At 32.1% G+C, this 23130-nt stretch overlaps 1 protein-coding gene across 2 annotated transcripts in view; it reads left to right on the forward strand.

Annotated features, from left to right (window-relative positions):
- Positions 1 to 23130, forward strand: part of LOC118185373 (uncharacterized) — a 127408-nt gene that overhangs the window by 61744 nt on the left and 42534 nt on the right. For both annotated transcript variants that reach the window (XM_085823656.1, XM_085823657.1), the window contains exons 10-11: positions 3400 to 4233; positions 9256 to 9436. In XM_085823656.1, coding sequence (XP_085679782.1) covers positions 3400 to 4233; positions 9256 to 9436 — 1015 coding nt within the window. The remainder of the gene's footprint in view (positions 1 to 3399; positions 4234 to 9255; positions 9437 to 23130) is intronic.

Raw genomic sequence — 23130 nt, forward strand, 5'->3', positions numbered from 1 at the left:
ATGTAGGGAAACAACCCTTCTGGGTAGTAGAATTTTTTTAATTACAATTTAAAATAGCATTTTGTACACTTAATTTCGTGCTTTTTACTCTAAACAAGCCCAGACGGTGAACACGAACACGGGTTTACGACATCCCTGCATGTAGATCAATCAAAGACGTAAACTGTCATGTCTACTGTTTCATTTAAAAATAAAAATTTAGGGTAAGCCCTAAACTCCCTTTTCTGATCAATCTTTTTGTTTCAACATTATTCATATTTCATTGTTTAATTTCTCATAGATAATAAGCTGATATAAATGATAAATGTATATTCTTCAGCGGATGCACATGCTTTCTAGTATATTTAGTGTTCTCAGTTTAGACTGGCCGCTAGTATAGTAACGCGTGTATACATGCATATATACTATAACAATAGATGTGCACTTGTACTGTTGATTTTGGTAGTTTGCGCACAAAATGGGTTAAGAACAAGATAAAGCTACTTAATATGGCTACGCTGAGTTAAATGAGCTTCCCTTTTTATGCCAGAGTCAATGACATAAATCATTCCCATTATCAATGATTTTTTTTTTTACCACCTAGTAGACAAATTTTCATTTCTGGATCTGTAGAAGCAAATGATTTTGAATAAAAAAATTCGGAAATTCAGTTTTTTCTTCGTAGATGTACTATACATTGTTATGTATTGATGTTACTTATTAATTTAGAATATTTTATGCAATCATTTTCTTGGGTATTTTTGTATGCACAAATTTATGGACATTTATTAGATCTGCAGGTGTTTATTTCGTCTATTATGTTAAAATTTTGTAATTTCGAATTTAAATTGTAGAGATAGCTCAAATAAAATAGAGACATAGGCAGAAAGCCTCTTAGATTATTAGGGATATTTGACGAGTTTTCGGCAACTTGATGGAATTTTAAAAGTTACCTGAAAAATGCATTTTGAAGCCTAAGATTTTCCTAATTAATAAATAGGTAATTCCTGATTAATAACATTTAAATATCTTTTTTCTCTTCTAAACTTATAATTATTTTTGTTAATGAATTATTACTGTTATTGAGTTATAGAGTTCTACGCGTTAATTAGACGGCCATGTGTATTTTGTGAGTATCATATTTCATTAAGGACAAATCAAATGATAACATTATGATGTATCCTGAATTTAACTTCATGAAATCCGAGAAAGGATTTTTCCTCTTCAGCACGCGCCTTTGTGGTGTGACGGGAATCACATCTGACTGGCATCAGGAGTTTCGGAGTTTGAATCCGGGCGAGAGTATAGCTTATTTTCCATATTTGCTGCCTCAGCAAGCCTGACGATTCTACAAAGTTTGAAAGGATTTTAGTTACTTAACTAATTATTATGATTTACACATTTGTGATAACTTCTTTTTTCCGTAGTCTGACCAGAATGCAAATTATTTGTTTGAATGTTAAGTTGAGGGTTTGAATGTTTTAGAGTTAGAGCTTTTGACAGTCTTACCTGCAATTTGTGTCCTATCACTAGCTCAACCAAAGATTATTCCGGCTTTATAGCCGTTTTCGATAGCCAACATTAAAACGCACCGTTAAAATATTTGAGCCGTATTAAGTACATTAGTTTCTGTAAACTTCTACTACGTTACTTAAATTTGAACTTCAACTTTCAACTTATATTATTTTAAACACCCACAAATGACGGAGTTTTGCGTGAAAGCAAAAGTAGTGCTTTCTATTAAATTTAAAGAGTTAATAAAAGTTTATTTTAACCGTCGTAAGACTTCTTAGGACATCTTGGTTCAGACTGGAGCGATAAGTCCTTTGTCAGTCTAGTAGAGTATGAAGAACGTTGGTTTAAACTTCTACGCTACAGAAATCCTTCAAGTTAACTCATTTACTTTGCTCCACTCATGCATTTTTGTTTCTTTATACTGGCATTAATTTTATTATCTTATAATTAATAACTATAATTAATTATCAGGATTTTTAACAAAACTTTTTAATCTTTATTTATTTAATCAAATATAGCAAAGCAAAGAAAGGCTATAAGCCTAAGCAGAGAGTTTGAACATTCCAAAAAATGCATTTTAAAGCTCTAGGACCACCTTTTTCTCAAAATTTTCGGTAGTGCTTTTGCAACCTTCTAAATATCGGCTACATTGGAGACTACAGTCAGTCAATCAGTTCAGTCAATCAATCAATCAGTCAATTTATCATAGATGTGTGCCTTTATTCAGCTCCAATCTGGTTATTATTGTTATAGATTTTGTTCCGTAAGGATTCGTGCGATATTCCTCACGTGTGAAAAAGAATTTGCCTAACATCTGTTTTTCCCTTTAAAATATTTACAGTTGTTTTTCTTCCCTAAGCTGTTATTAAATTCAAGTGTTATTTATCAAAGTGTCAATATATCTATCCTCCTCTGGTGAAGTTATTAAGGTGGTCTCCACGAAGTGTAGTGTACAACAAGTGGTTCAAAAATGGAATACTCTTTGAATGTCTATTGCGAGAAAGATGAAAGTGCACCTGAAGGTCAACTATGGATATGATTGCTGCTAGCAAGGAGGAAGCTGCTGAAATGAGGAAGAAGGTAAATGCGAATACTGCACCTCTTCTTTTATGAAATGAAGGGCTTCATAAGAACTGCAAAAGCAATGAGGAAAAGTACTGCGATTCTCTCTAAAATTAAAGGCTCCATTGAAGAGAATGCCGAAATGACCTTTCGTGCTATTTGAGGTATGAAAGAGAATATTCCCGGTGTTGAAGGTTAAAATGTCAATGGTTTGAACGAAAAACTAGCTGCTGTAGTAGAAATATTTGAAAACGAGGCAAAGTAACATTTTCTTTTGATTAAAAAATCTTTGCAATTAACGAGAAACTGAGACAAAAGAAGAAACTTCTAGAACCGGCTCCATCTACGAACAGGTCCACGCTCAGTCTTCTGTGGCTGTGACTAAACTCTTCATTCATCATGGTTATCTCTTGGTCATCTCTTGTTACATTATCAGACTCTCATCATACAGAGGAAAACTATCAAGGAATACATACAAAACGCAATACGAAATACGTAATTTCGCTGGTAAATCAGCAAGGCTCCATCTCGAAAGTTTCGTACCTGGTCTATGAAGAAAAGTTGTCATAATATTATAAATGTTTCTGGCTAAAAACGGTCAAATAATTACTTTTCGGAGAAAATTTTTTCAAAGATAACCAGTAATTCTTAATTGATTGAGAGCTAACTAATAATTGGGAATGGTCATAATTATTGATATTCTCAGAGAAGTTCTTAAAAATGCGAATAGAAGATACTGAAAATATTTTTTGCACGAGTAAAATATGCACAAAATCTTGCTTTTAACAGAATATTTATTTTATTAAATTATTTATTTATTTTTAATTAATTGATTTATTTTAGGATCAGCTTGAAGAAATAAAGAAGTTACAGTTACAAAAAAGACCAGAAGAACAGCGTGCCATGATTGAAGAAATTGAATCTACACTCGCAGATGAAGAAAGCAGTAAAGAATCCAATATCACAACAAAACAAGAATCAAGTACCAGACTCGCAATACAGGAGATTGTAAGCAATAGTCAGCATCAGCAAACACTTGACGAAATCTGCGGAAATTATAAAGCTGAAGATGACATTCCGTCTTTGTCCCAAAAGGCAAGAGAGATTTTAAGTATTTTTCCACAAAAAAAAGACAAAACTGATTCAACTAATTCATTAAATTCGAAGCGTACTTGTAGTAAAAAAAATGATATAGAAGAAATGGGACATTCCTTTACTTACATTATCACTGAAGACTGTATTGAAAATACTAGGAAGAAGCTGGAAGAAAACAGTTCTAAAAAGACCAATTCGAAATCTCCAGTCGAAGCAGAACAGCCACAAAAAGAATGTATGGACATTCGGATCGAAAGTAATTCGTCTCCTAAAAATGAAAACTCTTCAGTTTCTGAGAAACAGGATTTCTCAGTCCCAGGAAATAAAACTAATCTTAAGAATAAAAAAAATTATATCATGCTAGAAGGAATTAAAACGCGTGAAACTAAAGCTATAAAACAAATTTGGAACAAAAATGAAATGAAAGCGAATGATTCAGAAAGCATTTATAAAGAAACGGTTTCCCAAAATTATGCAAATAATGAGAAAGTAAAACTGGAATTCACTTCTCCTACTCATTCAAATTTCTTAAAACTTAAGCCAATTGAAAGAAATACAATTAAATTTCGCACCAAGAAAAAGGTAAGACATCGAAATTCCCTTAAAAACCCTCTCTTCCGTACCTATTTATTATTTCATATATCATATATGTTTAGGTACTTTAATAAAATTCATTACAATTTTCCCCAGAACATATTACAAAGAGTCTTAACTTTGTAGCATGTTTTAATGTTTCTTTTAACAAGATTAAAATTTAAGAAATTCCAAAAATTTAGTTTAACATTAAAAGTAATGTAAAAAACTGTAGAAAATGCGTACCTTGTAACAGCGATAAGAAATACGCAGGGAAATAACTTAAATTTCATCACCTTTAAAGGAATTTATATGTTATCTTTAAATCATAATTACACTTTATCGAATTGAATTTTAAATATTATGTATTAAAGACAAAAATTCATCATTTTTTCAAGTTCTGATAATTTGTATACATAATCTTCTATGCTTAAAAGAAGTATAGGGGGGACTAGAAAGCAATATCTTACTTTTCCTTTAAATTAAATTAAATAGTTTAATAATATTTTTTGAGTCAATGATGTAACCGATGATTAATCATTATCAACGATTTTTTTGCCACTTTTGTGGACAAATTTTCACTTCCAGATCTGTAGAACAAATCGCTTTGGATTTAAAAAAAAAAAAAAAAAAACTGGAAAATCTATTTTTGACTTAAAATTTTGTCCACTCAAGAAATGTTTAACGACTTGAATAAAAGGTGTCGCGGTTAATCTTTGGATTATGGTAACTTGGCGATTTTTTTGACGAAAATTTCGCGACCAACCCTGCTACAGCAACCTGCTAGTTTTGTTTTGGACACCATTTTGTTTTCACGAAGTAAAGGCATTTTTTTTTTTTTTTTCCCTCAACATTTTTTCCCAACAATCTGCTAGCCGAATTACGCTTATGCTTGAACTTTTATGGAACAAAACTGCTTAATCATGACGAATATTAGGTGCGAAATTGGGAGAAAGTGCAGAATCGCCCACTGCTTGCCGCGTTTTTAAGAATTGCACATACACGGTATTATCCATGTACACGTCGACCTATTTTCACTTAAAAAAAATCCCAGAATTGCACAAAAATGGCATTGCGCACACTCTTGACTTTATCCATGTACACTGCTAAAGTCCTAGCTAGTAACCTTTATCGCGTTACCAAAATGTCGCCAAACTACCTGTTACCATATTCCAAAGATTAGCCGGTGTCGCAAATGCGGTCAAGAAAGGGAGAATGACGTTAATTACGAAACGAAAGTAAAGAGATGCGTTAGAGGACATAAGGAGGATTATACTGTAGAAGAAAGTTGTTTGTTTAAAGTATTTTTATTAGTATTTTGATTTGAAAAGTTCAAAGTATTTTTATTAACCTTTGTTTCCTTTGCCTACGAGTAATGTATATGTGTACAAAGTAAGCATACTATAAAGGAAGATGAACCCGCAAAAAAGCTAATCAAAGTCTATTGAACTCTAAAGAAGAATTTATCAGACAGAAAAATGACAATAAAAATCGATTAAAATTACATTTTCAGGTAGTTATTACTAATTGTAATGGAATAGAAAATTTGAATATTAATTATTTGAATTTTTAAGAAAAAAATAATGATTACGAAAGTAGAATTTTTTTTTAAATGTTTTTTTTTTTTTTTTTTTTTTTTTTTTTTTTCCCTTATAGAATGCACATGAATATATTTTTACTCAATGAAAACTAAAATTGGTTAGCTAACTCATCTATCCTTTATCTACACCTTAGTTTAGTGATCTGTATTAAGCGCCAATTTCTTTTTTAATTTAAATGCATCAAGAATAATTTAAAAAAGGACCTAATTCTCTTTTTAACCTTAAATTCTTCAATTATAAAACTGCATTTTCATCTGTAATCATGTGCAATAATTCTTTAAACATAATTCAGTGCAGGAAAATGAGATACTTTAACGGGTTGGAAAAATCCATTGAGATTCTTTTTAAAAAATATGATAAAACTTATAAAAAATCTAGGAAGTGAAATAATTCCGCACAATTTTTATAACTCTTAATCACTGAATTGCACTGAATTACTCTTTATCAACAACATGAAAATATAATTGAATAATTAAGTGTATGTATATGCTACATAAAAGCCTATATGCACACATATGTGTAACGTATATACGAGACAGTTTTGCTTAGAAAAACCTATGCAGATAGCCGCCAAGGGCTTTCCTTTAAGAGTTTCTTTCCTACGTGTTAAATGGCAACCAATAAAGTTTGAAGCAAAACTCTTCCTGAAGTACATGATGAAGAAAGTGTGCTAATTTAACAATTTTCTTGATTGCACTCGACAATAACTTTTTATTTCTGCTTAAATTCTGGACAACAAACAATGCATAGGACAGAAAACATGCATTCCTACCACAAAAACCTACCACAAAACATGCATAGAACTTTGCTTTTACAATTTTTAGGTCGATTTTCACACACGTAAAGCAACATTTTTTCCCTTTCATAATTTTCAATTTTTCATCATGACTTAAATTTTGTACTTTGTAGCAGTCTTTACTTGAGATTTTTCACAGAATATACAATTTATTACATTATTGTTATTTATTTCTTTTGCTCCAGAAAACAAGTTGCTTGTCGAAAATATAGTAATATCTTGCTATCCTTATGAATTTTTCTGCAGGGATCACTTTGCTTCATACCTGACTTTGCTAGAGTTATTCTTTCTTTCCCTTCGACCTCAGCCCTTAGAAAATTTGAAAGCTGTGTCAGTCTTGCACTATATAATTTCTCTTCATTTAATGAGTTTCTCAACCAAACTCTCAACACGTCTTCTGGAATACACTATTCCACAAGTGGGAAGAGCATTGCAGAATATTTGTCTAAGGTCATCCCAATGTATTCTAATGATCTGAGGTGGAATTCACGTTTTTCACATAATTCAGTGATACTAAGTCTTCCTTTGGTAGCCTTTTTAACTACTAAAGTTAATAATAGTTCACGAACATAGCATTCCACTAACAAATCCTCACGGCCAAATCTTGCTTTGAGGCTTTCAATCGTTTTTGTATAATTTTCTGCCGTTAGGTCTATCGATGATCTCTTTCGCTCTTGTACCTGGCGACATACACTTTATTAAACATCGGAATTTGTCTTCCAACTCCATTTCTTTATGCTTGTGAATTCATTTAAACTGACTCGAGAAACACAACCATTCTTTATCTTCAACGCCAAATTTCATTAGTTCAATTCCGCACAATTTTATAACTAACTTGGAGGTTTGTTTTTGATTTTTCATTACTTAATATATTCCTGTTTGATTGTAATTTACCTTCTATAAAAGAATTGATGCAAATTATAGCTTTACCAAATTTGACTTTATATTCTTCTATAGATTAAAATTCGTCAGAATAAGTTTTACCATTATCGTCAACCCTTAAGGCAAGTTCTAAAAATTTTGTCATCAAGACTCATTAAATCAGCACTAATGCGTTCTAAAGCAGCTAATTTAATCTTAATATCACTTATTTCTATATTTTCATTATCAAACAGAGATATTAAACTTTTATATGTCTCGGTAAAGGATGTTCGTAACGGAGATCGTTTCTTAACAAGATGCTCCATTGTAAACCAAAACCAAAAATTTAATTAAGTATTTCTTAGATAAAGTACTGACCTCTTACATTTTAATCAGGTGCTGAGGGTCACCAAATGTTAGATACGACTGTTAATGTTCACCATTTTGTCCTTTCATAAACTGATTTCTACCTAAATAATCTCTATAAAAATTTTAAACACAACAAAACAAGTTTATTCTACCCCCCCAAAAAAACTGAAAGGTTTCAGATTTTAAATTACGTCTAAGGGCGTTTTTTTAACGATCTGTATGTTACCTTAATTTATTAAATGTCATGTTCTATGTACTCAAACCATAAAATTCAGTTCCACAGCAATATCACAAAATAATTTTAAAATGAGCATATCTTTAGAATTTCCGATACAGAGTCTCGTGCATTGGAGATAAAAAAATGTTTTTTTCCCCCGTCAAGTGTTGCCATTACTCGTTTTGAAATCGTTTAGTTTTTTTTAATCAAAAATTCGTTGAAGTGTTACATAATATGAAATCGATAGCAAAACTATTTTCAAATTCAAATTAGGGCTTCCACATGCCCATACTCTATGGAAGATTACGTTATTCAAATTTTGATGGCTCTAGGTACCGTTTTTTTTTTTGCGAGAACAACGGTACCTAGACGTGACCACAATGCGAGAAACATTCATACATTCGTATAGATTCTTCATTATTTAATTTTTTTAAATATGATACAGGTCGATATTTGTTGGCAATAATTTGAAAAGTGATTCGCCGTTTATACATTTCACCGCAGAACGAAATTAATAGTCCTTCAGGGCAAATTATCTCTTTGGACTAAAAAAACTATTTACAACTGTTGCCACTCAAAGCAAGACTAAAGGGGAAATAACACTACACTGGTTGAATGCATATGAATAATGCTATGCTACTTTTAGAATTTTTGTAATTTTGGTGTTGAATTGCATATATGGAGTAAGTGTGATGAAAATGATGCTTAATAATAAAGCTAGATACAAAAAAGAAATGGGTTAGGAGTGACTGCAGTAGCAGACAGGTAGACTGCGAACTCAGCGAGGGCGTAAAAAATCTTAACAAATCCTTTTGGACGGTCGTTAAAATCTGAACCCTTTCAGATTTTTTGCTTACATTTTTTTAAGGAAGACTGACCCATTACATTTGATACAAAAAATAAAATTAAGTTTTGTGATTAAAATATCATTGCAGAACACTAATACCATCAAATTTTAAAACCGCATCTTTTCCAGTAAGCTAATGAAGTATTTAACGTATTAAAATCTGACTAAGGATTTTGCCTTTAGTTAAATGGAAAAAGGTTTGATTTCATATAATAATGATATAATAATTATTTTGCTTTCCTTAACAAATCTTGAGTCTGGAGTTTCTAAATGAAAATTTAAACCTTGTAATTTAGAAAACTGATATATGCCTCAAATACAAAACTTATTTTTGTAATAGGTTACACCATTTGAATTTCTTCAAATATGGTATTCTAGCAATGCAAATTCTGACAGTAATATTGGTGCTCAATGTCTGAGTTTAGTAAAACCTGAGGAGTTCCCTACTATGGTCACGAATAAAATTGATGGTTATATGTTAAATGGATTACTTAAAGCTATTTGCAACATCATCACAACAGGTAAACAATTTTTATGATTATATTAATGACGCTTGATTTATTATCCGTGATTAATACACCAAGAGAAAATATGAATCATATTACTTAAATTCAAAATAAAATTACACATTAATAATTATTCGTAACTGTTACTTTAAATTATGCTTTTCCGCATTAATTGTTTTTCCTTAAAATAGTTTTTTGATGCTTCTGATCGATTTTACATTGTTGAATCCTAATATGAAATTTATGTTCCATTATAATCCACCAAATTTTAAGAGAAATAAGGAACAATAAGAAGTTAAAAATATTACTTTGAAAATCAATGATCATTCATTTTGATTGCAAAAAAATATGGAAATTTAACTGATCGCATTGCTATTTGGATTTTATATCAAATGAATTATAAAAATAAGTTTATTTTATTGTACTTTTTCCTATATAAGCACTAAATGAGAACTTTCTTATTAAGAGCACTAACTAGCATTAGTCATCACATTTGAATTCTATTTTGAAGTACACATCCTTTCCAGATAAGTGGAATTTTGCTGAAACCTTTCTCTACCCTCATATACAAAGTTTCACAAATTTTCAGGAAAAAATCCAAATGAAAGTTAAGGAAATACAGTTCACGAAAGATACTGTTACCCAGCGTGCTGTCTATAGAACAAAAGAAATTCTTCAGCATATTTCTATATATTAGTTTCCATATTTCTAATTTTCTCATAAAACTGAGGAAGACCTTCCGAAATGCATTCCTCGCCTGCTTTCACTGTTTCTTTCAGCTTGAAATTTATGTTTCAGAATGTAGTCTAAGAAAACTTTATTTTTTAGCTTAGACTTGCTTCTGCCAGTACTTTCAAATATTGAAGAGAATCCATTTCCCTTTTTACCCACAGTTTTCAAAAATCGATGAAACTCCATTTCATAAAGTTCCGATAAATAAATCACTCTCTTATCCACTATGGCTTCATGCATCATGTGTTTCTCATCAAATCGTACAAAATCCATATCTTTCAGGTATAATGGTCGACCGTTGTTTAAAGAATCCTCCTGCATAAAGAAACAATATCATTGTTCAACAAATTTTAATACAGACATGAAATAAGCTGCTTCTTACTAAATTTCACGTCATGAATATGCACTTTATTTTGTGAGACTGGATCGTTTTTACAAAATTCATGTTACATTTTAAACGGATTTTGTGATTTTTAAACGTTTTGCTTGCATATATTGAGACTTTGACATAACTGCAGCAACTTGCATACTGTGAGGACCAATGTTTTCAGCTCCGCTGTTAAAAATACACTACCCATGCATTTTTATCTTCAATTAAATTCAGTAACGGAAATGGAATGAGAGCTCCACCCCACAAAGGGTAACGTTTTTGCTCTTCAAGCCTTAATTTACCAAATTTTAATAAAGATTTTGTCCGCTTCTATGCCCCCTTTCGTGTTGAGGGTTATGAGTGAGCTATTTCCATTCCGTGATTAAAATTACCTGTGGTAATTTGATGTAATGATTACTTTATGCATACATCTACAAATGTTATTGTGTTACCATTATACTGCCGATCACTCAACGGTATTTCCCTACATAGTCAGATTGCAAGACTTGAACACCCGCAACCTCTTCTGTTACACCAAAACGAGAGACAATCGAACTTTTTTAATGTCATTTTTTATGATGAATACCCCTTAGTAAAGACTCACATGGCACTTAGGTAAGAAAATGTGCCCAAAAACTTAAAACAGCGCATTTAATGAAGCCTACTTTGCATTCTTGTAATGCCACAACCTTAACGTGAGCACAACTGTTCCACTGATGATCTTCACAGAGAATATTGTAACAGCTTTAATATCGTTATTAATCTCTCGTGCATTTGAAATAGATGAATAATAATGTACAGATTACTGGCAATATTGAAATGCAGGCTCGAGAGCTGCATGCATTTTCTCGCATGAAGCATGTAATTATTTTTTTTTAATAAGTATATATAATTTTTCTTCTCTTGTTTGTATGTCGCCTTTTTTTTTTTTTTTTTTTTTTTTTTTAGTGCAAAATAAATGTTATTCCTGTGTTCCATCATTGGAGTTTACTTCCAATTGCTAAAGAAGTATCACAGTCATATTATTTTGGAGGCACCTACCGAGATCGAATAATCATGCGTATTTTTATTTTATTAGTTCATCACTGAAAATAATATTAGTGATACCAGATTATTACTTCCTGTTAATATTGAATTGCTTTATTTTATTAGTTCATCACTGAACATAATATTAGTGATACCAGATTATTACTTCCTGTTAATATTGAATTGCTTTATTTTATTAGTTCATCACTGAACGCAATATTAGCGATACCAAATTATTACTTCCTGTTAATACTGAACTGTCTTATTTTATTACCGTATTGGATATTATTTTTAATATTCATTTTAGTTGTCCAGACGGTAGATATATATATTGCTCTAAGTTGTTATTCTTATTTTAGTTACAATTAATGTGGTAGAGAGAATGAACTTCATATAATTTAAATATTTCACTTTTTGAGGTATACGTATTTAACAGAGTGCATTTAATTCCGTGATTCTTGACTGCATTCATTAATTAAAGTAATTGAATTGAGCTATTTTGAGGAAGTAAAGAACACAGTATTCGTTAATTTTAAACATAGAAACAATGTCTTACTTAGGAAGAGCTCGTAAGAAAGATTTGCAAAATCTCGCGGCTGAACTGGGAGTTCATGTGAATGCAGATTTGAAAATAGTCGATTTAAAACAGAAAACTGTTGAAAGTAGAGATTATGATAAAGTATTCGTCAAAGGAGTCTTAGACACAATAATAGAAGAACGGAAAGAGAAGGAGGAAAGGGAAAGAGAGGAAAAGAGAAGGAGAAAAGGGAAAGAGAAGAACGGAAAGAGAGGGATGAAAGAGAAGAACGTAGAAGACAGGAAGAAGCGGAAGAGTGGAGAAGAAAAGAACAGTATGAATTAAAGAGATTAAGACTTGAAGCAGAGACAAAGTCTCAAAATACCGGACAGATCGAGCCGAAAACGGAGCTGCGTCACTTTATGCAGAAATTCGATGACAAGAAAAGAGATATCAGTCTATATTTGCTATTGTTTAAAAGGCAAGCAGAATGGGCTCAAATTGATAAAGAAGAATTTGTATCTCATTTACTAGGACTACTTCCTTACGAAGTAACCCAGTTAATAGCTAGAGAACCCTCCGATACGTGAAGAATTTATTGCTAAGACGATTTAAACTAAGCCCGGAAAAGTTTAGGTAGAAATTTATGAAACATCAAAAGAGTACCGAATCCACATGGGTGGATTTCAATTATGAAATAGAAAATTATTGCAAAGAATGGGTGACTGGTCTAGGAGTTAAGACTTTTGATCAGTTGCTAGATTTGATGGTGATTGACCAACTTAAACGTCGAGTTCCTCCTGAAATTCGAGATCATTTTCTTGATGAATGGGTAGAGATGATTTCATCTAAAAAATTAGCTGAAAAACTTGATGCCTATGAAAACGTTTGCGGAAACTTTCAAAAAAGCCTGTAGTGGATCGGCAGAAAGAAAGATACAATGCACTAACTCAAGGTAAATTGAGTTCAGATAATAAAAATAAAACTGAAAAAAAAATTGTCATCAGGATTTAATTCGCAAAGCTGGTTTCACAGACCTAGAAGTCCACGTCCAGATGATAAATATGAAAAACGAAGACTTTGCTGTGAATTATAGCCGAGGAACTGGTCCAACATAGAAGAGATCTAAACGCCGTCAAGAAAAAAAAGGAAGACTAATTTGAATACTGTCTATTTTTATCCTATATAAATGTGATGTAAAAGTATTTGTTTAAAACTTAAAATTTTGGTTTAAAGTTTGGAACTTATGGGAGAAATTACCTCTTCTTAAAATAATTCAGAATGCCGAGCTCATAAACTTTCGAATTTTACAGAACTTTTCCCTTCGGAAAAAGTCTCTCCGTTGGGGGAGAGGTTGTAACAGCTTTAATATCGTTATTAATCTCTCATGCATTTGAAATAGATGAATAATAAATAATGTACAGATTACTGGCAATATTGAAATGCAGGCTCGAGAGCTGCATGCATTTTTCTCGCAGGAAGCATGTAATTTTTTTTTTTTTTTTTTTTTTTTTTTTTTTTTAAGTAAGTATACATAATTTTTCTTCTCTTGTTTGTATGTCGCCATTTTTTTTAAGTGCAAAATAAATATTATTGCTGTGTTCCATCATTGGAGTTTACTTCCAATTGCTAAAGAAGTATCACAATATTTTGATGTAGCATATCATATTGATACCACGCTCTATTATGTCCCAATTATTATCATAAGAATTCACTATGATTTTAGCATAAGCTACAAAAGAGAAGGAATTCATTTTCATCAGAAAGGAAAATATCTTTAATAAATTGCCTTTGGAATGAAATGATGAGAAGTCTGTAGTTTTATAAGCTTATGATAAGCGCATGTCAATCCTTGATCATTACGAGAATAACAATTTTTTCTCAAATTTCTATCCCACCAACTGCAATTTATGGTCCTTGTATCAAAGAATTTTTGGTGCTACTTTAGTAGACGGTTGCACGGATTTTGGCGATTTTTTGGCGATTTTTCTTTTGGCGAGTAATACAACTTATGGAAAACCCATTGCTGGATAAGTTATTTATAGTAACCGATACTTTGTTGTCATTTTATTAAAAAAATAATGCGTTTTATTATGCATAACTTCCGTGTTTTAAATATTATTTATGGCTTATGATTATATTAAAAATCAATTTAATTTTACATTTTTATTTGAAATAAAAATTTTGTTGTTTATAATATTTTATATAATTTTATGTTGTTGATGATGTAATCAATGACGTCACCCTACTTAAAAAGTAATTGGTTTTATTAATATCTATAAATTTAATCTAATGTTTTAAACATTATTTATGGCTGTTAAATATTAAAATACAATTTTATTTTGCATTTGTTTTAAAAATGATTTTATTATGAATGATTATTTGGTTAAATATGCAGTTTAGCCCACTGCTTGGCGATTGTTTTTCAATGGGCAATAAACGCGCCAACATGGCTAACCCGATGTTTTGAAGCTGTGTTGTTATTCTGTTACCACTAAATGTTATCGCCCTGTGTTATATTTAAAGAAATTAAATATTGAAAAATCTGCATAAATGTTTCTCGCATTGTGAATAAAACAACGGTACCTAGAGCCATCAAATTTTGAATAACATACGTTTCCAACCTAATAGGGGTATCTCGAAGCCCAAACTTGGAATATTTTTTATTATCTGATTGATATTTTGTAAAACTTGAACGAATTTTTGATTAGCAAACTCAAAGATTTCAAAGCGAGCAACGGCAACACAGTACGGAAAAAAAAAAAAAAAAAAAAAAAAAAAAAAAACATTTTTACGTGCACAGTGCAAAACTGTGTATCGGAAATTCTAAAGATATGCTCATTTTAAAATTATATTGCGATATTGCTGTTGAACTGAATTTTATGGTTTAAGTTTAAAGAACATTATATTTGATAAAAAAAAAAGGTAACACACAAAACGTTAAAAAAACGCCCCTTTGGGCGTAATGTAAAATCTAAAAGCTTTCATTTTTAAAATTTATTTATTTATTTATATTTATTTTTACTTGTTAATTCTGTTGCGGTTTGAATATTCTTATGCGGTTTAATCGAGTGTTTCCCCCCCCCCTGTGGGTTTTAGCCTTTTTTCTGTATATATTACGGAAACGGCGTATAAAATGTTAGTAAATTTATTTAAAGATGAGGAGGGATCCAAAAGGGTTTCCCCCTGAGATAAATTCATATATAAAACCCCTTAAAAAGACTTTACATTTTTCTTGAAAAGGGTAAGTGAAAAAATTTTTCTTGTATGGTTCGTTTTAAAGTTGCTTATTTTTAATAATTTGTATTTCTTTTTGGCTCAATCCTAGAAGATTGGAAAAGCTGACCTTGTGCTATTCTCTGATGTTTTTTTTTAATGAAAATCGATCGATATGTACATGGGCAAAGCCAATGCAGTGCGCAATGCCGACGTTGTGCGCAATGCCGAGTATGCGCAATTCTGAGATTTTTTTTAAGTGAAAATAGATCAATGTGCCCATGGGCAAAGCCAATGTGGTGCGCAATGCCGAGTTTGTGCAATTCTGGGATGTTTTTTAAGTGAAGATAGATCGATGAGCACATGGGCAAAGCCAATGTAGTGCGCATTGCCGAGGTTGTGCGCGATGTCGAGTTTGTGCAATTCTGGGATGTTTTTTTAAGTGAAAATAGATCGATGTGTATATGGGAAAAGCCAATGTAGCGCACAATGCCGAGTTTGTGCAATTCTCTAATGTTTTCTAAGTAAAAATAGATCAACTTGCACATGGACAAAGCCAAGGCAGTGCGCAATGCCAAGTTTGTGTAATTATCTGAATTTTTTAATCTTATTTAATTGAGCACTACAGACCAGGCTTCCGGCCTCAGGTATAACCAATCGGAATAGTGCCGAATAGAAATTATCTACTATCTACTTCCGCTACTGCCAGGGCGAGCCCCGCAAACCAGCGGCATTTATTGAGTCTAAGTCAGAAGTTACCGATTCACAGTAATGATTGTTTTAATGCAGACGTTGTCTGCTACATGAAAAGATGTAAGTGCTGTACTGAGCTGAGTATTATTCATACGTGCGTGTAATTACAATTGCTCTGATTGTGTAATGTTCCATCGGCAGTAATGGGTTAAGAGCACTGCATGAAATTTAGTACATTGAGTTAGTAAGGTGTCCGGACTTCACTACAAATCATTATTGGTGAACTTGGCTTAATCTATGCTGCGTATCTGTCCGTGTCACATACTAAAGACATACTGTACATACATACATAGCATGATGATATACATAGCATGAAGATTACATACATAGCATGAAGATTATACATAGCACTAAAAATTACACATAGCATTAAAAAAATATACATAGCATCAAACATTATTACTGTTTTGCTCAATGAACAAATTATATAACTTACTATCCGCACAAATATTGTACTCATTAGTAGCTGTGCACACAGAATATTATAAACATTAAATAGGTCCTAACAGCCACACGTTATTTACATATTACGTAATATATGCGTTTCATAATATGCGCTTACATAATATATAGGATTATAAGATGAATAATTAAATACTCGAATGCAGAACATTGCAAATTTGAATAGGTAAGTAAATGAATGATACTGAGATACATTAATGACGATTAATAGTGAGTAACTAAAGAATAGTATTTAATACTAAAGCTCATAAGTGCATAACAAAGTTCTCAAATAGTACTATAAGTTTCAAAATTTCTTAATTTAATGCAAAACATACAGCTGTGTTTCAGGAATTTTGTGCGAAAATCGAAATGATGCAACTATCTTATAACTATTAATACTAAGTAAGCGCATGATAAATTCTAGATTAGATATGCTTGCTTAGTAGGTTACACGATTTGCAATAAGGCATAATTACATAGCAGTAAAATAATAAAGAATATAGGGAAGTGCTATGGCTGACATGACTTAGTGCGCATTTTGATTACATGACACTTCTTGGTAATATGCAATAAAAACATAAGAGATAAAAATGACAACATACTGAGATGAATGAGTACTAAGAATGAAGTTTCTGAGTACAGTAAGCAAAGCACAGAATACCATGGTACAATGATTAAACAAGCATGAAATTTTGTACAACTGGCAACAGATATTATTGATACGCATACAGGGTCTTGCTTACATTACTTATGGCAATGCTTAAATATACATAATATAATACATTCTTAAGATAATTTGCTTATGAAACATACGAGTGTCAGTTCATTACTTAATGCTGATGGGAGTCCACTTACATATATATACGTTGGATTATGTATTTACTACATTCAATTTAAGTGGAAGGCATAAGATTACAATTATAATGATTAAATTAATATATTAGACACGTTAAGGTGTTGACAACATATACTGTAGTTACATCATTCAGATTAAAATGAAAGCATATGATATCAATTATAATAATTAAGTTAATACTATAAACACATCGAGGATGATTATTACAGTCAAGTAAAAGTCACATAAAGTGTAGTATTTAAGGTAATACGTTAAATGCATCTAACGAATAGGATAAGAGTATGATGAAAATAATATGGACATAACAGTAGTAAACAGATATTACTTATCTGGTAGCAGGGTTATGCGCTGGGAGGTATTAGGTGACAAATGAAAAGTGTACCCTGCAGAACTTGATGATCTTGTGAAGCTTAAAGCACGCACCCCTCCGTTCTAGTAGCACTTTTGTCTGTTCCCTCCAATATCTGTCTGAAGGAGGACGCATGTGGTGCGCCTCTGTCAATCTGCATGTAAATGCATAATGGTCTGGCGTTCCGACTAGTCCACATTCACAGAGATCATAGTCTCTAAGTCCAAATCTGTGTAGGTAATCAGGAAACGGGCCGTGCCCAGAGAGGAACGTAGTCAATGAAGATGAGTTGGAGAAGACAAGGTCTGTAACTTTTGGGATAAATTTATACGTCCTTCGACCTGTCCGGGAAGTATCCCATCTCTGCTGCCATTCTGCGTAAAGGTCGCCGCGTGTAATCTTTTTGAGATAAGAGGAAGGCAGAGGTAGAGCCTATTCTGGCAGGAAGATACCCGAAGCCGCTTGTTTTGCCCGTTCATCCGCCAGCTCGTTGCCGAGGGCAAAGCCAATGTAGTGCGCGATGCCGAGTTTGTGCAATTCTGGGATGTTTCTTTAAGTGAAAATAGATCGATGTGCACATGGGCAAAGCCAATGTGGTGCGCAATGCCGATTTGTGCAATTCTGGAATGTTTTTTTAAGTGAAAATAGATTGATGTGCACATGGGCAAAGCCAATGCGGTGCGCAATGCCGAGTTTGTGCAATTCTGGGATGTTTTTTTAAGTGAAAATAGATCGATGTGCACATGGGCAAAGCCAATGTGGTGCGCGATGACGAGTTTGTGCAATTCTGGGATGTTTTTTTAAGTGAAAATAAATCGATGTGCACATGGGCAAAGCCAATGTGGTGCGCGATGCCGAGGTTGTTCGCGATGCCGAGTTTGTGCAATTCTGGGATGTTTTTTAAGTGAATATAGATCGATGTGCACATGGGCAAAGCCGATGTAGTGCGCGATGTCGAGTTTGTGCAATTCTGGGATGTTTTTTTAAGTGGAAATAGATCGATGTGTACATGGGAAAAGCCAATGTATCGCGCAATGCCGAGTTTGTGCAATTCTCTAATGTTTTCTATGTAAAAATAGATCGACTTGCACATGAACAAAGCCAAGGCAGTGCGAAATGCCAAGTTTGTGTAATTATCTGAATTTTTTAATCTTATTTAATTGACTTCAAATTGTATAGCAGGCTTTTCTATACACTGTTTCTGGTATGCATAGTGACTGATATCTCTTTAAGAAAATATGTATGCACGCAAATAAATTTTAACAAATTAATCCTTCGCATGAATCATGCATTTTGCGAGAAATAAACTTCCATGTTTGAATGAAAATGTTGTAAATTTCTACGAGGTTTAAACCTCTCGCATTTGTTGTGAATTACACGTAGCGTTTAAGCGAAACTAATGCTATTTTGTGTTTTAAACTTAAATTGCAGATTTTATTTTGTTTTTTGATTTCATTATATTTGTTGTCTTTTTTTAATTTCCTATCGTTGACAATATTACTTATCGCAGCTTTAGATATCGAAAAGCCATGGCTTTCACAGCGTTTTTTAATAACTAGATACGAATAAATTTCTTCGGAGAGAGCACAAATGTCCGAAGACAAATTGTCAAGTAGCAGACGATAATTTATGCTTTCAAAAATATATACTTGCAGTTAAAAAGAATTTCCAAGCAGACAATTTCTTTTGGAATTTTTACTTCGTAATTTGAGCAGTTAATTCAGTTGCCGTTTGAATGTTCTTATTTGGTAGTTATCAATCGAGTGGTTTTATCTGTGTGTTTTTGCCATTTTTCTGCATATATTTCGTTAAATAACAGTCGCTATGGATATATCTGTGATGCTGAGGGAGGTGAGTGATTGTACATGTAAATTTATTACTTTATTGGAAGTGCAAGGGAAACGTGCCGTCATTGAATGGTGTATGAAAGTTGGTTTGATTGATACTTTTTTTGTTTGTTCGAAATGTGGTGAAAATATGCGTTTTTGTGAGAGAAAGGGAAGTATAGATGGATTTGAATGGCGATGTAGAAAGCAAGGAAAAGTGAATGCGCATGATGTTTGTAGGAGTATAAGGAAAGGTTCATGGTTTAGTCATAGCCATTTGAGTATATGTGATATTTTGAGAATTACGAAGTGTTGGTTTTTGAAAATGGGAAATGAATCTGTCATTCAAGAAGTGAAAATGCATGAACATGCTGTTGTTGATTGGTTTATGTTTTGCAGAGAAGTGTGTAGGACGACTGTGATAAATGATAGTGTTCCAATTGGTGGTGAAGGAGTAATAGTTGAAGTGGATGAGAGCAAATTCGGGAAAATGAAGTATGGAAGAGGAAAGCCTGTGGACGGTCATTGGGTAATTGGTGGTATTTAGAGAGGAACGAACAGATGTTTTTTTAGAGAGGTTGAGAATAGATCAAAGGAGAGTTTGGAGAGAGTGATAGTTGAATGGGTGTTGCCGGGATCAACTGTGGTTTCAGACTGCTGGAAGACATATGGTGGACTAAAAAATTTAGGTTATAGCCATCTGACTGTCAACCACAGTCTGTACTTCCGTAATCCCGAGTCGGGTGCGCACACTAATTCCATAGAAGGTACCTGGTCTGGAACCAAACGTCATTTACGTGGAAATACAAACCACGTAGATGGCGAATTTGATTCATATTTAGCGGAATATATGTGGCGAAAATGGCACAACCACTCACTAAGTGATGAACATTATCGTGCCTTTTTAGCAGCAATCATAAAGATTTATCCGCCGGAAACGGCCGATAAAACTGAGTAAATTTTCTTGAAGACGGGGTTTAGGGAGGTTTTCTCCCGACATAAATTTAAAAAAAAAAAAAAAAAAAAAAAAAAAAAAAAAAAAAAAACCTCTCAAAAACACTTTATTTTCCTGAAAAAGACCAAGTGAAAATATTTTTCTTTTTAAAATTGCTTATTTTTAATATTTTCTTAATATCTTTCACTGTGAGAAATTAGGTTTTTTAAATTTATTAATGTGTAGAATTCTAATACGAGAGTATAGAACGTGGTTTAGGAACTTAAGAAACAGTGAAATGAAAGCTGTGTATGATGTTGATATTCAATCATAAATATTTTTCATTTTTTATTAATGTAAAGCTTAAAAATTTTTAGAAAATAATGAAGATTGTTTACTTACTAGTATGTAAGAGATGGTGTCGTTATGTAGCAATAAGGTAATTTTGTAAAGATGATAAGTTAAAATGTTCCGCAATATGAAATTAAAATTTAAAAAAATCTGTTTTTATTTGTATAAATACTAAAGCTTAAAAATATTCACCCTGTATGAGAGACTGCGACGTTGTTTACAGTTTTAATAATTATTACAATTCACTTACCGTATTATAGTACTTTGAAAAATTTAGTATATGCATTTCTACATCTGTAGAGAATACATTGTGACGTCACAATCTTATTCCCACCCATTTATGAACGTCACATAGCTCCGCCTTCGCAACTTTGCTTATGCAACGTATTCTAAGGCCCACCAGCGGCCGAGCGGTAAAGTCGCTGAACACTGGTAGTTCGGTCCGAGGTTCGAATCCCGCGAACGGGCTGGCTGCATGGGCGTTTTCGTGGTTTTCCCCATGTGTAACGTGTATACGAGCCAGTTTCCCTTAGAAAGTCCTCCACGAAGGCATCCCTCCCCTTAGGCAGATAGCCCTCGAGGCTTTGCCACAATCACACACACACGCAACGTATTCTGATATTTCACTGGCGATTTTCAAAAAATCGCCGCTGCTGAAAATCGCCAAGCAGGGGCCTAAAGCAAATTTTCACCGATTATTTAAATAATTTTAATTCTATGCGTGATGTAATCAGCTCCCTGATTGGTTACTGAATATTTGTGCATTACCGCGCCATTTAAAAATTTTATTATTCATCTCTTCGAATTCGTCAGATTTCAAATGGAATGGATATCTCTGTTTCGAAGATGAATGTTGTTATTGGTAATTACCAAGAATTATAGTTATTGGAATAAAAAAATTGCCCTTTGAGACCTTATTTTGGCCAACCTGTCTTTCCTAATCAAAGATTTATTTATAAATTGTTAATAGCGTCAGAGGAAATTTATTTTAAACTTTTTGAGGAAACCTAGCTAATTGCTTCTTCAATGAAGTGCGAGATATGTGGATAACAGATGAAGATGGTTAAAAGAGCCGATTCAATTATCATTTCGATTTTTTTTGTGGTACTTATCAATAAACAAGAGGTTAAATTACTCAAAAAAATGTAAGTACATATTTTTATTTCATTTTATAATTGTATACTTCAATTTTTATTAAAAAAATTAATACACTATTTTCAAAAATTGCTGAGATAATTATTGTCACATATGTTTTAATGTTACTTATATTTTATATAACGTATTTTAAAGTATTTGAATTTAATAATATTCTAATTCTTTTAAATGTTGGTAGGATGGTTTTTAATTCGATATTCAATTTCAGTAATATTTTAATCTAATTGAACGTTGGCACAATGTTTTTATAGCGGTGTTTTTATTCTCTTTTTTGCTATGTGAAAGTAATAATAGCCTTATTTAGTATTTTATACTCATAGTAAATGTATTTATTTACACTTGCCTGCCATCTTAAAAAACAACATTTTCAGCAAAAATTAATCCATTACTTTTAACGATATTAATTTTTTTTTAAGTTTCGAATACTTTACTATGCGTAAAAACAGCGTTTCACAAGATGACTGACGATTGTAAAAATCGCGCCAACAATTGCGCCAAAAATCCGTGCAACCGTCTACCAAAGTAGCACCGAATTTTTAACTGGGCGTATAAAACATTTTACTTAAAAAGCAATAGTTTTTCTAAAAATACTATTTTTTCAGGTGCTACTTTGGTAGACGGTTGCACGGATTTTGGCGATTTTTCTTTTGGCGAGTAATACAACTTATGGTAAACCCATTGCTGGATAAGTTATTTATGGTAACCGATACTTTGTTGTCATTTTATTAAAAAATAATGCGTTTTATTATGCATAACTTCTGTGTTTTAAATATTATTTATGGCTTCTAAATATTAAAAATCAATTTAATTTTACATTTTTATTTGAAATAAATATTTTGTTGTTTATAATATTTTATATAATTTTATGTTGTTGATGATGTAATCAATGACGTCACCTTACTTAAAAAGTAATTGGTTTTATTAATATCTATAAATTTAATCTAATGTTTTAAACATTATTTATGGCTGTTAAATATTAAAATACAATTTAATTTTGCATTTGTTTTAAAAATAATTTCATTATGAATGATTATTTAAATAATTTTAATTCTATGCGTGATGTAATCAGCTCCCTGATTGGTTACTGAATATTTGTCCATTACCGCGCCATTTTAAAATTTTATTATTCATCTCTTAGAATTCGTCAGATTTCAAATGAAATGGATATCTCCGTTTCGAA

The sequence above is a fragment of the Stegodyphus dumicola genome, chromosome 9 (genome assembly GCF_044657685.1).
Source record: "Stegodyphus dumicola isolate Sdum_Otavi_A_Nest chromosome 9, ASM4465768v1".
Lineage (NCBI taxonomy): Eukaryota > Metazoa > Arthropoda > Arachnida > Araneae > Eresidae > Stegodyphus > Stegodyphus dumicola.